We start from the raw sequence: 16121 nt of genomic DNA on the forward strand, positions 1-16121 counted from the left end.
GGCATTATTGTCAGTTTAGGCTGTTGATGGTGAAGAGATATTTCATTCAATTAAGGTAACAGCGGAGAGTAATCTGTCATATAAAAGGAAGCCTATGAATGCTGTGACTCTTGGGTACTTCCGCTGCCTACTACACCAGTTTGTTGCTCCAGAAAGGCTGAGACAGGACCACAGTGCCAACCTTAGAAGGTAATCACAGTGCTGAACTTCTCTAATCAGTGCCTTTTTTGTCACCCTCTGGCTTCCCCAAGGGTACAGAAGGGTTTTAAAGCTGTGCTATAACTGTCCCACAGCAACCATAGTGATCAACCATCCATTTAAGTAACCTAGTGAATATGTAAATCGACATTTAGGCTAAATCACTAATACAGGGTATGTGTGAGTAGCAGTGCTGTCATTTTAGTGCCCAAACATGAGTTTAGTTAAGCTTTGTTTAATGAAACCCAGTTCAAAGAGTTGGCACAGTCATTTTTCAGATGAAGTGGAACCATGATGTGCTACAATTATTAAACTGCCTACACACCTCCGAAAACTGGATATTCGAGTCTAAATGAGTTCCTGCTAATATTCCAATTGGGAAACAGTTTTTACCCCGCATTTAATTTGAGTTTGTTTCATGAACATGGTACACAACACACCAATGAACTGAATTGCAAATAATTAGGTTTGTTTTCGTAAGATTCCCCTATTTCCCTCCTGTCTCGGAAGTTAGCTCTCATGTGAAATTGGTGAGGTGTTCTCTTATACTCTTTTTTTTATGCCAAAAAATCAGTCCATATTTTGCCAAACGAAAAATACTGAGCGCCAGTATTGTGGATCCTCTAAACATTTCGAAATAGTAACCACCTTACCTCACAGCTCAATTCACAGGTGCAACTGTGGCCTCCATAAATGAATCCACCCGACTAGTAGATTCCTTGAAAGGAAGATCAGAACACATCCACTTTGCACTGATTCCAGCAGGCACCCTTTCATTGAGCTCTTAACCACCATACATCTAAAACAAAGCAGATCTATTATCATAGATCAACATGCTTCAAACATCTCTTCCTTTAGTCCTTGTGCCACCCTTGCAGCATCGAACCTACTACCATCTAATCCACCTGCCATGCTCCCACACATGCCTTCATGCCTTTCCCATTTCACAATGCCATCAATATAGATTGGGAGAACACCCAGTCAAATTAGCACTGGACTTTTCTTTGGTGTGTCTTTAGTAAGGCCCTTTGTAGTAGATACAGCCCTTTCATTGTTTTTATTTGATTTCGGGCTTCATTTTAACTGTTTAATATTGATACATGTTCAATACAATAATGTTGCACTGTTCGATTTTTTTTTCACAACAAATTTTATTGTTGACAGACACCAGAGCCCTAGATAAACCTGGGTTACAGGTAACATAATACACTTGGTAATGATATTGATGTCAACATTTATAATAATCAATTGCGGCAATTTGAAATATATGAATATCTGGATTACAGCAAAAAAGAAAATTATATCAATAAACATCAGTGCCATAGTGCATTCAGAAACTCCAACCTCACTATTTGAATACAAGTATTGTTACATACAAGCTTGTCGCACATCATCCAATCCTCATGGCAAGTCTTCATTATTTGATGTAAAGACCCGGATAGTCAGCCCACCTCTCCCATATCTTTGGGTGTTTCTGGGGGCATCCCCTAGCTTCGAAGATTGGTATTTCTAGCCCCATGGAGAAGTCGAGGCCCTGTTTCCAAGCCCTCACAGATGGTGTGGAGGCAACCCTCCATGCCCTGGCAATGTCTCGCCTGGCCATTGTAAGTCCTAGTAATAGCAAATGGTGATTATATTTATCTCCTCTTTGATATGTAGCAGAATCCAGCGTGCGCGGGTGTGGAATGTCCCAACCCAACACCTCCGATAGACAGGTTATCACCCCACGCCAAAACCTCAATAGCGCGCTGTATTGCCACACATTGTGCAGGAGAGTGCCTTCTGCGATTTCGCATTGCAGGCACAGGGGGATTCGATCAATCCCTCTCGCCAGAGCCTATAGCGGGTGAAGTATACCCAGTGAAGGTATTTTAATTGTGCAGGGACTCAATTGCCTCAACCCAGTCATCATCTTCCATTGTTCGGAGATCCTCCTGCCAAGCATCTCTAGTTTTATTGAGTGTAGTGTGGCTATTGGTTACTAATGTACGCTATATAGCTGTAATTTTATGCACGCCCATTTCTCCCACAAAAACCTTGGCCTCGATGGGATTGAAATCTGGAATGACATCCTGGTGTGTTATGTAGGGGAGAAGGGCATGGTGGAGTTCAAGGTATCAGTAGAACTGTGACCAGGGCATATCAAATTTGGTTTGAAGTTCCTGGAAGGATTTCAGGATTTGACCATGGAGAACTACCCCAATTGTTGATCCCAATCCGGCAAATCCCTGCACCCCAGATAGTTATGGTAATGATATTGTGCCAGAGGGGAGTCTCCTTAATCAGTCTGCCCCACTAACCCATCCTGCGCAGCACCTGTCACCATGCCATGAAGAACGTCCTGCTTGCGGGTGGCAGCATTTTAAGTGTCAGACCTAAGTGAAGGATTGTATGTAGTGATTTAGCGTCCATTAACCAATGTTCGAATGCATAGGCAGTGTCCCGTCTATCGCCATATCACCAGTCATTCAGAACAAAAAGGTGTCAAGCGGCATGATGGGCATGAACATCTGGTGTCGACATTTCCCCACAGTACGTGAATTGGAAGCAAGTTCTGAGTGCTACGCATGCAGAACCCCCACCCCAGAGGAAGTGACCAAGGATGGCATTTAGTTGTCTGAACCTGGAAGTTAAGATTGGATAAGGATAGATCTGGAGTTGGTAGAGGAGATGAGGCAAGGAGACCATTTTGAAGATGGCCGATCTACCAAAGTGGGACAAAGGGAGATGTGACCAGGAGCGCACTTGCTCTTTCACCTGTGTCAAAAAGGGGGACAAATGTGTGTCCCTTGATACGGATTTTGAGGCCGATAGGAACACCCTGAGCTATTTAAATCCATCACGAATCACTGTCACTTCACGCATCCATATTCCCAACGGATCTCCCCCATGTAGAAGCCACAGGAAAGATTTACGAGTCATCATAGAAAGACTAGAAGTTTAGCTGCAGACCTGCATTTTCCTGAGCAGCCGCAGGCCAGATCTGTTAGGCTGTGTTAAGAAAAAGAATATGTTAGCTGCATATAGCACTATGTGGTGAGAGACATCCCGCGACCACTCAAAGTTATAGACCTGGGCATCCATTCTCACCCAAACCGCAAGTGCCTCTATGGCGAGTGCGAATATAAAGGGGGACAGAGGACATCCCTGTCTGGTACCCCTTCCGATGGGGAATGGCTGTGAGGTTCAGTCCGCGACCCGAACCGATGCAGTGATGTTGGTGTATAAAACGCACATATATTTGAATTAGTTGGGGGCCAATATTAAGGCGGCTCAGAAGTGTGGAGAGGTAGGTCCAGATAAAGGAATCAAATGCCTTATCAAAATCAGCTAGGAGGAGCGCAGCAGGTTCATCTAGACGATCCACCGAGGCAATAGCATTATGTGCATGACGAATATTGTGTAGGGTGGCACGGCTAGGCATAAAGCCAGCTTGATCTAGATGAATTAACTCTGCAATGTGTAGGACGCTTGGAATAGCAATAGCGTTGGCCTAGGTGTTTTGCCTCAATGTTAAGCAGGGAAATCGGTCTGTGTGAGTTATGTATTTCCAGGGTTCGACCAGGTTTTTAAAAAATGACAATTTTGGCAAGGCGGTAATCAGGTAGGAAGCGTCCCCCCTCCACAGCTGCATTGAAAGCCCCTAAATATAGAGCAATTAGCTGAGATTGGTACTTTTTTGAAAACTCACATGGGAATCCGTTAGGGCCTGTTGCCCTGCCCGAACACATGTCAGGGCACCTTGGATCTCCTCAAATGTGAATGGAACGTCCAAGTCCTCCCACACCGAGTTCGACAGGGACCCCTCCCACACCGAGTTCGACAGGGACCCCTGAGGCAAATCGGCCAGAAACCAGTGTATAGTGTCCTCTGGAAGAGTCTCCCGAGGGGCAAATAGGTTTGTAAAATATCTGCAATTCGTGCAGGATCAATGAGTGCCTCTCCCGTGGGGCCACGGATCTCAGGAAGAGATACGGGCCGAAGTGTCTGCTGACAAAGATGGTGTAAGAGGGTGCTAGACTTGTCCCCCAATGATATATCTGGCTACAGGTAGGAAGCCAATATGTTTTGGCCTCATCCAACAGCTCACTGGCATACTACTGTTGTGTCATGCACAACTGACGGCGAATCACACCACTATTCTCACCTCCGATCATGCGTTCCGGGTCTATAAGTTGGGCCTCAGTACGTATCAATTTTTCACTGTGTTGTTTGCATCGTGCAGTACAAAATGCAATATCTAGCCCCCTGAGTGTCGGCTTCATTGCCTCCCATAATATTTCGGTGGAATCAACCGTGCCATTGTGATGAGAGAAGTATTCCAAAATGGCTGTAAGCATGTGTTGACGGTACAGCTCATCCTGCAGAAGCCCTGGTGAGAGCCGCTTCCGAGATGGAGAGCGATTGGGGTCTAAGCGCAGCAATAATGCTACTCGGTAATGATCAGATAGGCCCGGGGAAATATCTGTGCTGTCTCAATTCTGTAGACATGGGGGATCAGAAATAATGAGATAGTTGAGGCGGGGAAAGGAGTCATGCGCTCCGGAGAAGTATGTATACCCCTGCTCTGCTGGGTGCAGTTTCCGCCAGGCATCCACCCAACCCAGTCCTTGAGTCAATGCCTGGAGCTTCGATTCTCGCACGTGTACCCGTTGTCCAGCAGTATGCCATTGATCTCTCATTGGACACATTATATCTTTCCAATCACCCCCTACTAACGTCAGGCCCTGCGGAATGTCAATCACTCCACTAAGTTCCACGACAAGGGTGGAGGAGCATATACGCTACCAAGGGTAAGACTCTCACCATATAATGTACCTGTCATCACAGTGTATCTGCCCTGGAGGTTTCCTGCAGAAATATGATATCAGCCTTGTAATGCTTGGAGTATGGCTCCTCTTTTAATCTTGTCCAGAAGGCTGCGAACATTCCAGCTAATAACATTCGGTCCCCGCTTTTGCATCTCCGTCATGGCGGACATCCTGCGTATAGGTAGAGTGTAAGGATGTGAGCTAACAAATGGGAAACAGAGGACGACTGGAAATTGTAAATGTGGTGAATGACTGTGGCACTTAAAAACAACAAACATTTTCCATTAACCCCACTTCGTCCTCCTCCCCCATACCGCAATAGTTTTGAAGCATCTATTGCGGCATGGTGAGCTTCCCGTCCCCAACCGGGGTAGGATCAACTCCCTGCCAATGGATCCCCAACAAACATCCCTTGTACATTAAAGTGTCATAAAGATCACTGAAATGTACAAGCATGGGTAGCCCAGAATATCTTAGCCATCAAGTGTAGTAAATGACATACATGAGACTGCCAGTATGTTTAGGATGCTGTAGAAGTCTATTGACCCTCTATTGAATGCTTAAGAGAGTTACTGCGAGTCTTGGATCATCTCTTAGAGCGTGACCGTCGCCTCTCTTTGCCATCGGTCCTGGGAAGGTCCCGGCCGGGAAGCCCCATGAGTTATCGGAATCTGACTTACGAGGAGTATGAGCCTTCAGTTTCACCTCCTCATCTGTTCAGTTAAACACCTACTCCAGTGTCTCGAAGAAGTGTGTCCGTGACTGATAGGACACATGCAGGCGGTCCGGGAAGAGTAAGGAGTATTGAATCTTTAGGCCCCGCAGGCGAGCCTTGACCTCGGCAAAGGAGTGTTGGCACTGTTGCACTAGTTTAGTGTAGTCCGGAAAGTTCATAATGGGGCTGAGCCTTGCATTCATACAGTGTTAAGTTAGCATGAGTTTATTAGAAGTTTAAACGCCATTTTACCTTTTGCTTTCTTTTTGCACACGGCACACACGTTAGCTCTAGAGTTAGGCTGAGTGTTTTGCTTCACATGAGAATAACTTGTTTTTCTACATTGCTTGACTTGCTTCGTAAGCTTAGTCTTCACTGTGAGTGCAGAGGCCTTCAAGGTTATATCAACACTGTTGCTTTTGTTTGAACTGATCAGCGCACGTTCTAGACATAACACATATGCAGCTGTGGACAGCTCAGATACTGGCGCCTTAAAAAATACACCGTGTAGGCATGATTGAACACACTTGGAAAACATTTGTATGCTGAGAGCGTGTGCAGAACTCGATGTGATTCTGAAGGAACGCGCACTGTCGCAGGGAAAACGCATGTTGGTTGTTACCCGGTATCCTGCATTGGAGGCAGAGACGAAAGCCAGTGTACCTAATTCTAAAGCTTTGCACCCACAGTGGATACAATGGGCGACATCATTGACGTCCCCGGTTGTCACGTTTGACGCCTCATTACGGTCGCAAGAGTTCTCGCAGTATGAATTCGTTCATCCTGCCCTTTTGACTATGCACCCTTTGGAGGATTTCCATTGTATCATTTACACTGACGGTTCTGTGCGCATGCGTCTAAGCACGCATACGTTTCAGCTTGCGCTATTGTGGTTGGTACCATGGTGGATGGAGAATTCAAGTCCGATGTCGTGCATACACAGACATTAGGGCACTGTACCGCCCAGTTAGCGGAGCTCCTTGCTCTAATGCTTGCATTGGAGTACGCAGACGCTGGTGTGACTACTCTTATAGTGAGTGACTCTTACTACTGTGTCCAGTCTTACAATGACAATATGTTCTTTTGGACTCGGAACGATTATTGTGACTCCAAAGGTAGCACAATAAAACATAAAATGATCTGGGTTCGAGTGGCTGAACTTAAAGAGCAATTGCCACTCAAGTTGGTGATTTATACTCTTGATCATCAGCGTGTGGGAGTTCACGCTGTTGGCAATAGTTTGGCCAATGAGGCCCGAAAACAGCAGTTTCGACATATTTGGTTGCAGCAGTTACACGTTCCAAAAGTAAGATTGATGATGACATCTTGGCAGCAATTGCTGCTATTGAGAAGGGAAGTAAATATCCTACTGGATTTCCTTCAAAGTATTCTTATCATTTAAGTCCGGAAAAAGTTCTTTATGTGAAAATACCAGACGTTGGTGACAGATTGATTCCCAACGCGGACCGCAGGTCAGTGCTGATTATAGCTGCACACAAGGGTGTTGCCTCCGCGTATGCAGGTGTTTCGGCTTCTGTATCTCAGCCTCAACAGTCATTTTACCTTCACTTCATGGTCTGAAGGAAAAAAGGTGCATCTCCATTGACAATGTCAAATTACACAGAGTGACTGATTCTTCTTAGTATGACACCTGCGGTCTCTTGTCCATTGAAAATGAGAAATTTTCTTTTGTCTCCAGCTCCTAACAACAGGCCTGATGTTGCCATCGAGATGCCTGCAGTTTCAAGTCCTTTATTGAATACCCCACCTGATGCTCATCTTGATGATACTGAGTATACTTACACCACAGACTTATCGATGCCCGATTTGCAAACTTGTTTGGCCACTGAGTCCAGATTTTCATTTGACACTAACTCTACTACATCGAAGTCCCCTTCAAAACTTTCTGTTTATGCAACATGGTTTAAGAAACATTTTTTGATACCTCCTTGGACTTACATTTGGCTGGTGCTTTTTTCAATTTTTTTGTTTGTCAATTGGATTTGTGGTGTAATTTTTCCATCTTGTAAATGGACACTACGTTGAAGAGAGGACTGCTATTCGACATTTTAATGAAACATTGGCACTCCATAAATATTACTGCTTGGCCCGCTTAGATGGGATTGTATGGGATTATGTTAAATTTCAAATTCACGGTCCCACAGAGGTTATAAATGTCCCTAATGTACTAAGAGTTTCTATGGGGGATGTGATTAAACAAAATATATACAATCTAATGATTGTGATGTACAAGCCGTAGATGCTTTGTTTTCCAATTTGAAATATTATGCTGCTTTTGATGCTGAGGATTTATATTTAGATTTGGCTAATTATGGTGATTTGTTCTGTTATCAACACTATGGCAATCACTACCTGCATAAGGCTAACACAAGGAGGAATATAGTTAATTATACTCAATAGGAACATTGTCCCGCTCCTGCGGAAGGCAGCTCTAATTCTCTTTTAAAAAGATTCATTTATTTTACTGATTTTAATCAGTCAAATCCTGATGGCTTTTATTTCAAGCCGACAGAAAAGTCCTCTTCCAAAGTTAGATTTACCAACACAAAAATATTGTATTCCAAGTTTACTTTCTTGACCAATTGGCTATTGGGGGCTATGAACTGTGGAAAGATACTATTGATCTTAAATCTGTTTGGGGTTCTAAAAGTTGGCAAGTGCAAGGCACTGAGGCTTTGCACCGTGCAAGTCTCATCCCAAGCCATATTTTGTTTTTAAATTCGACTATTTCACAAACTACCTGCTTTGGATTGGCTACTACTAAAAAATTAAATGCTCCTTCTTTTCCAGAATTGGAAGGGTACCCCGGTTGGGAGAATAATACTAGTATTACTATCAGAGAATTACAGACCCTGTTGCTGAATTCTACTTTTAACATATCCAGTTTGGATCCTGAGGGTTGGTTGTTGTGGCACCGAAGTGCTGATTCTTGCCAACATCGTTTTCTGGGTTTAGCCCCTGGATACACACAGGTTAGGGTGGATCCCCGTTTTGAGAGTGACCATTCTGTGACTACATATTCCATAGGCAAGCTGTGTCAGAATTGGCTCAAACACTCCACTTTAGCGTCAGTCAAGCTTCATTTGTCTAAATTGACTGACAATGTTGATATAAATGACTTTGTCAAGGGCCGTGCTTCAGGCAGATCCAAAAGGTGGATATATGCTATTTACAACAAAGTTTGGAAACTCTCCCAGATTGAAGCTGCTTCCCGCTTAAGAGCTATAGATCAAGCAAATTTAGAAAAAGTGCTGGCAGTTGTAGATAACAGCATTCACACGCTTTCTTCCCGCATTTACATGTAGGAATATCCATTTGCATGGCTCGTGTAATCAGAATGCACCTAATTTGGCCTGTGTATTAAAAGGTACACCAACGCCTGCTATCACACCCACATTACTAGCAAACAGTAGTTATTTACATTTAAATAATGAAGATTGTTGTGGGATGTTAGCTGGAATTCCTTACATCGTTACGGTCTCCCAACGTGTAGTTTGTTGTAAAAACTTAATGTTTCCTCCTCCACATGGGAAGCTGGATGTTTCCATCTTGCCGTCGATTCCGACCTTGAAAGCAGTGTCCAACAAGATAAGTCGAATAAAAGCTCTTTTGTTCCAGAAAGAAGTCGTCCTTACATCTGCCCGTGAAACAGTTGTCCTTCATGTGGCAAATACCTGCACTGAAGTGCATGCCTTATTAAATATGGATCTGCCCCTGCATTTCGGGGAGTTAATCTACACTATCTTTAATGCTTCCTCGACCACGGGGCTGACTCATTTTTTTAAAGTTGTTAGTAGTGGCCTTGTGACTTCTTTCCAAACTATATTCGGTGTGTTCCCAGCATTTTTTTATTCGATTTTCTCCAGCCCCTTTGGTGGATTTCCCTTGATGCTTGCTCTGGTTGCCGGAGTGCTTCTACTGCTTTGTTTATTTCAGAATGGATGCACATCCTGTGCCACAAGACGATTTGCCCCGGCGGTTGCTGCTCCGTAACCGATTGCTTGATTTTTGTGGAGCGCTGCCTCTGGCTACATTGAGTGCAGCTTATGGTTTATCGTTTAGATTTTCCTTTTTCTCATGAGTCCAGCCTAAGCATGGGCGGAAAATCCGTTTCGCTCGCGGATTTTGCGGATTTTCGGTAAATTCGCAATCCGCGAGATCCGCGAATCTCCCGCAAATCCGCGAGCAGCGGATTTTATGGCTTGCTCGCACTGTTCGCGTGAGTTCGCGGCTTGCCAGTACAACTTCGCACCCCGCGAGTAAGTGCTAATTGCAGAAATACGATCTTAGCAAAACTGAAACTACTTACCAGGTTCAAAAGTTCAGGCTCATCATTAGTAGCCATTTCCTGTAGTGCTTCCTGAGGGGCCCCTCCAGAGTTCAGTTGCCAGTTGCAACTATTATGTGACCCTGCTCTGAACCTCAGAATAGTTACACATATGCCACAAAGGTCCTGAATTACAGCTAAGGGAGACAAGCAGGAGCCAGGCTGGAAGTTAAAATCCATTAATCAGCCCCTAATTCATTATTGTCAGTTGGGGCAGGGCAGGTGTTGTAACTAATTTTGCAACAATGAAAGCACTTAGCAAGTGCAAAAGATCACTAATCAGGAAGCACTAAGGAAGCAGGTGCCAGCTAAAAAAATATTCTGTGACACATTAATCAGCCCCAAATTAATTCAGGTCACTTGAGGCAGGGAAGGTGTGCTTTGCTTTGCCGAAAATAATGTACACTGGACAACCAGAGGGTGTGGTGATGAAACAGAGGGTGGCATGGGTGGGCCAGAGGGTGGCATGAGTAGTCAGAGAGTGGCAGTGGTGACAGAGAGTGGCAGTGATGAAGAAGAGTGTCCCAAACAGGCTGGACACGTAGAAACAACAAGTTCGCAAAACTTGCGACCCGACAGGTAAGTTCGCAAATTGCGAAATTGTAAAAACCCTCGCGAACTGGCAGAAACACGCGCGAACACACAAAAAAAAAAATCCGCGGGAATTCACGGATTTTGCGGATTGCGAGTTCGCAAATCCGCAAAATTCGCGAACGCGAGATTCGCAAAATTCGCCCATGCTTAGTCCAGCCTGTCTTTCATTGCCTGAGCTGCGATTTCGAATGGGCGCTGGTTTGTATGTCTGCAGTACGGTGTCTCCCAACACAGATTTTGATCAACTGATGAGCCCCTTTGTTGCTCATGAATTGCTTTGTTCTGGAGGCGGGATTGTGGCCTTTGCAGTGATTCATGGAGTCCTAGGTCATTGCAATGTGTTTGCAGCGGCACATGAATTCTTGGCACGCAGTTTTATTGACGTCGATCCGAGTTGTCCTCTGATGGTACGAGGCTCTGGTTCTTGAGGAACATGTATGTACATTTCCGTTACTAAATTGGATGGCTGAACTATTTTCAGATGAGAACAATGACTTCCTGTTGGAGGCTGTTGCAACGTACTGTGCATATACACTATTGGAGTGAAGTGCATTTCCTGCTCTCTCTTCTTCACGGCTAAAGTCGCATGTTGGACATCATATTTTTTTACTATTTTCTTTTTAGGCCTATTGGCTTTACTGTGCCCAAAAGTGATTACTAATTTGGAGTTTTTTCAAAATTCAGAGTTTGATCCCGTTTTTCCATTAAGGCAAATTTGAACTTGATTCTAACTCTCATACTTGAACTCTGCGTTCCTGCTTTGCCCACATTTCTTATCCATGCTCCGATCAAGGGAGGGTGTAGTGGGGCTGAGCCTTGCATTCATACAGTGTTAAGTTAGCAAGAGCTTATTAGAAGTTTAAACGCCATTTTACCTTTTGCTTTCTTTTTGCACACAGCACACATGTTAGCTCTTGTTTAGAGTTAGGCTGAGTGTTTTGCTTCACATGAGAATAACTTGTTTTTCTACATTTGCTTTGTAAGCTTAGTCTGTACAGTGAGTGCCGAGGCCTTCAAGGTTATATCAACACTGTTGCTTTTGTTCGAACTGATCAGCGCACGTTCTAGACATAACATATAACATATATGCAGCTGTGGTCAGCTCAGATACTGGCGCCTTTAATAATACACTGTGCAGGCATGATTGAACACACTTGGAGAGCATTCGTATGCTGAGAGCTTGTGCAGACCTCAATGTGATTCACTCTTGCTAACCTTTAGGGTATGGGGTCGCCTATGCAAGCCTAAGAGACCTTCTTTAGTTATAAAATAACCTACTAGCAAGGGACGGTGAAATATAGGTATATATTTAACCTGTTTCCATTTAGCATTATAATATGCTTTCTCCCTTTGCATTTTATGGAATAGTAACTATGCTGACAATCGTATTTCTTATCATATGTCTGCTTGTATTAGCTAAGATGCTGCACCTGAGATCACGGTGTTAAAATAAACATTTGAAAACTTGCTCGTGTCTCCCTTTACTCCCTGTTCTGGACTGGTAGGAGAGTATAACGAAAGAGTGCTTATGTTTCCCACCTTACCTGAGGTATCCTAAGTCGCATGTTCTGGGTTGTCTAATCATTGGTAACTTTGCTATAGGATGATGGGCTAATGAGACACTGATGCTAGTTTGGTAGGGGATTTTGGGTACTAAGGTGAGTTTTTGGCACAACCTAATTCACCGAGGTCCTGAGTCTCTGTGCACAGTTCTGTGACTTAGCAGAATCCCTGCAACAGGTTGAGAGGCATAGGTAGGGGTACCCTTTAGCCTGGCCTGCTGTACAATGACATCTCTATCTTTGTAGTCTCTGCAGCAGAGCACGATGTGTGCATTCAATTATAAAGCATGCGGTCAGAGAGTCAGCCGGGGGCCAATCCATAAGCCATTTGGTGAGAAAGTCCACCACATTGTTGTTCTCACAGCCCTGGGAAACCCCAAAAAGCGGAGGTTGTTCCTATGGGTATGACCTTCTGCCTCTTCCACTCTTGCTGCCAAACCCTGCGTAAGTGTCTCCAGATTGGACATCTTTTTTTGAAGAGTGCTCACCGCATCTTCTATTGTCGAGATCTGCGATTCTGATACAGTAATCCTCTGTACTGCATTGCGAATGTCCTGCCGAAATAGCATGACGTCCAAGCTGACCGCGCCAAATTTAACTTTCAGCATGTCTCTAGACTGGGTAATTGCCTCCAACAGCGCTGCATTGTCAGGTATAGATATCGCCATGGTCTTGGGGTTTGGCAATGGAGCAGCCGCACCATTATATTTTTCCAAAGTGGATTGATTAGATTCGGCCCCCGGCGGTTTATCTTTAGCCATTTCTGCGTGCTTTCACGAGATTTGAAATGATAAACTGGCCCAATAAACCATTTCTTTCAAATCAACACAGATTGTGCTCAGGGGTTAGAGGCGGCAGACCTGGAGCTTGAGTTCGGCCCTGGACCAGGGTTCAATTCCCCGCCTCGGCGGGTCTTGGGCTCAATAATTCCACAGACTCGATAATTCTCGCTCCGGTGCCTTCTCGGCTCACGGGTTCACACTCTGCGACTCTGGGCAATAGCTTGCTTAATCTCCACATCGGCCCCTCGCGGTGGGATGCCTGGCTTTAACCTTGTGGATACCCTGCCAGGGTTATCTCACAGGGGAATACCAGGACGGGTTCCCTAAGCAAGCGCGGAGATGCCCCAGGGTAAGTCATGCGCTATATAAGCTTCATACATTTACATTTACATTTACATTGTGATTGCACTCAGTTAAGAAAGGGCATAATTAACTACAGATTTGTCTCTTCAGTAATACCATGTAGCATTGTGGTAGATGTCGTCCTTTTATTTTTATTTATTTTCTCACTCTTTAATTAGCAATTAACTATTGATCTGCATGGCTACTGTAGGGGCCATGGGCAGCTGGCAGATTGACCTACTCCTAGTCTCAGCTCTCTGTTTATTTCCGTCTCCTTTTTGCTTTTTCAGCAACATTCTTTATAGAGGTAAATTATGTTAAAGTACACTTCCAATAGAATCAGTATTCAAGTATTATTCAATGTATATGCCACAAAACCTGTCCATTGTATTCTTAGTGGCTCTGTGAAAGTAATATTCATTGATATTGTTAAGTGAAAAGACTGTGTTCCTTTTTTCTAGGCAGGTGAGGATGAACTGGTGCTGCTTTTGACAGATATACTCATAGGTGTTCTCTGGAAGGGAATTGAAAGGTCGGATGATGCCACATGGATCGAGAGGGGCCAGGTATTCTCCGCATTAAGCAAGTTGGGAATGTCCAATCAACTACTGCGGCCTTCAGACGAACTCAAGCTCAAGTGAGTGAGTGCAAGCGTTTTCCACAACAAGCCTCCATACTTCAGACCGTAAAAAGTACACATGAAGAGAGCAGATGTGAAGGGCGTGGTGAGCTAGAAGTCCAATAGATTTTCTGTCTACTTTATTATAGCAGTTGACCTGATATCTTTTTTTCTTTCAGTTAATATTATAGAATTGTACAATGCATTAAGTTAAGACACAGAGACCACTACCCTGATTCTGCTGTTAAGTGCTGTTCCATTTTTTATTGTTATTTTAAGCAAATCCAACACATAGGGGGCAAAGCCTCAACTTCATGTCATTGTGAAAACCCTTCAAATTATACCAATTTTTACAAAACACTGTGACATATGAACTTAAAGTAAAGCTGGAACACTCTAATAGCGACAGTCTTGACATTTCCAAACCACTTGTGCTGGTTCTGATATAGGGCCTACTAAACCCATAAGCAAATTTGATAACCGGGATCACCAATATAAAATCCTAAAAATCTCCTATCCTTCAATAATAACATTTATCTTTAAAGAGGAGTTAGGTGTTCAAACCAGAGAGAGGCAATTTTCGAAATTGTCTTTCACAAACAGAAAGATTGGTATGCAAACTAAACTGGTTCAGATATTTCGTAGTCAATAGTAACGTAGCACTTCCGTAGCTTTCCTGTATCGTAGACCAAATAATGCTGTTGTAGAAAGAGAGGAATAGAAAGGAATGGTTTCCAAGTGCATTGAAGAGACATGTGTTGAAAAACGTACAGAAGTACGAGGAAGATAAGCCTCTCTAGCATGCACACCTGTGCGCCTTTCTTCCCTAGAGACCCCAGTCTTCAGTACTACCAGATTGAAATGCACTCTGATCAATATTTGCTCTCTTATCAAGCATAAAATGAATTTTTTAACCACATATACGTTCTCCCAACAAAGCCTTTTTAACTGCAACTTGGCCCGGCGAGACTTCAAATCGAGATCTAGTAGCTGCAATACAAGCAGGATATGCTGTTACTAGGTAAGATTGAGCTGCTAATTGTGGTGGTGGCCCAGCAGTGGTCTAATGTGATCACATCAAAGTCACCTGTAAACCCGCTAAGTTTGCAGATAGGGAAGTCCTGTCCTTTGGATGCAAGAAATCCAATAACTTCACCTTTGACAGATTATTGATCTACAGCCCACCAGGCCCGAAAGCCATTTTCCTAGATGCTTTAGCTGACATCCTGGAGCTCTGTATGCAGTATTCTAATTACACCATATAAGGTGATTTTAATTTCCATCTGGAAAATTCCGACAATAAAGAATCAGAACAACTAATTGACAATTGGAGAAGTGTGGCTCAATGATTAGAGCGGCAGACCCTGATGCAGAGGTCTAGCCCGGGACCAGGGTTCAATTCCCCGCCTCGGCGGGTCTTGGGCTCAAAATTCCACGGATCTGATCATTCTCGCCTCGGTGCCTATTCCAATCATGGAGTCCCACTATGCAACTCTGGGTAATAGCTTGCTTAATCTCCACAACGGCCCCCACAACACTAACGGTGCCTGGACTCCACCTTGGGGGTGCCCAGGAGTGGACGCCTCACAGGAAAAACCAGGATGGGTCCCACAGCGGTATTCGTACTAGCGCCTTGAGACCCTTGCGGGTGAGTAGTGCGCTATACAAGTATCAATTTACAATTTACATTCTGAGTTTTTTCAGTCTTATTCAGTAGATGAATACTGCTACACTTGTAGCAGGGCATACGCTTGTTGGCATTTTTTCAAACAATCCAGAATTACAGATAGAAGCTATTTTTACCTATCATCTGGTCAGATCATAAGACTGTTGATTTTCGCCTAAAACTCCCACCTCTATTTCTTGTTACTAATAGAACTATACAAGGCAAGAAAGTTCAAGCATGGAACAAAGTCAATACAGCAGAATTTACCAATATTTTAGATATGTCTAAATCCTTAGTCACGAATGGCATAAATGGAGCATTATACAACTATTCTGACTGGATAAGGCCAGAAATCACCAAGCTGGCTCTCTCAAACACTATTTAAAGCCTTAGAAGTAGGCCCACAGCATCCTGGTTCTCTCTTGAACTTAAGCAATTAAAACAAATGCAGAAGACAGGAGAATGTGCGGAGAAGGAACTACCA

General features: G+C 43.9%; 1 protein-coding gene across 2 annotated transcripts in view; it reads left to right on the forward strand.

Moving 5' to 3' along the window:
* NBEAL1 (neurobeachin like 1) overlaps window positions 1–16121 on the forward strand; it is a 916399-nt gene that overhangs the window by 534111 nt on the left and 366167 nt on the right. For both annotated transcript variants that reach the window (XM_086955272.1, XM_086955273.1), the window contains one exon: window positions 13814–13989. In XM_086955272.1, coding sequence (XP_086811398.1) covers window positions 13814–13989 — 176 coding nt within the window. The remainder of the gene's footprint in view (window positions 1–13813; window positions 13990–16121) is intronic.

This window comes from Lissotriton vulgaris, chromosome 2_1, assembly GCF_964263255.1.
Source record: "Lissotriton vulgaris chromosome 2_1, aLisVul1.2, whole genome shotgun sequence".
Lineage (NCBI taxonomy): Eukaryota > Metazoa > Chordata > Amphibia > Caudata > Salamandridae > Lissotriton > Lissotriton vulgaris.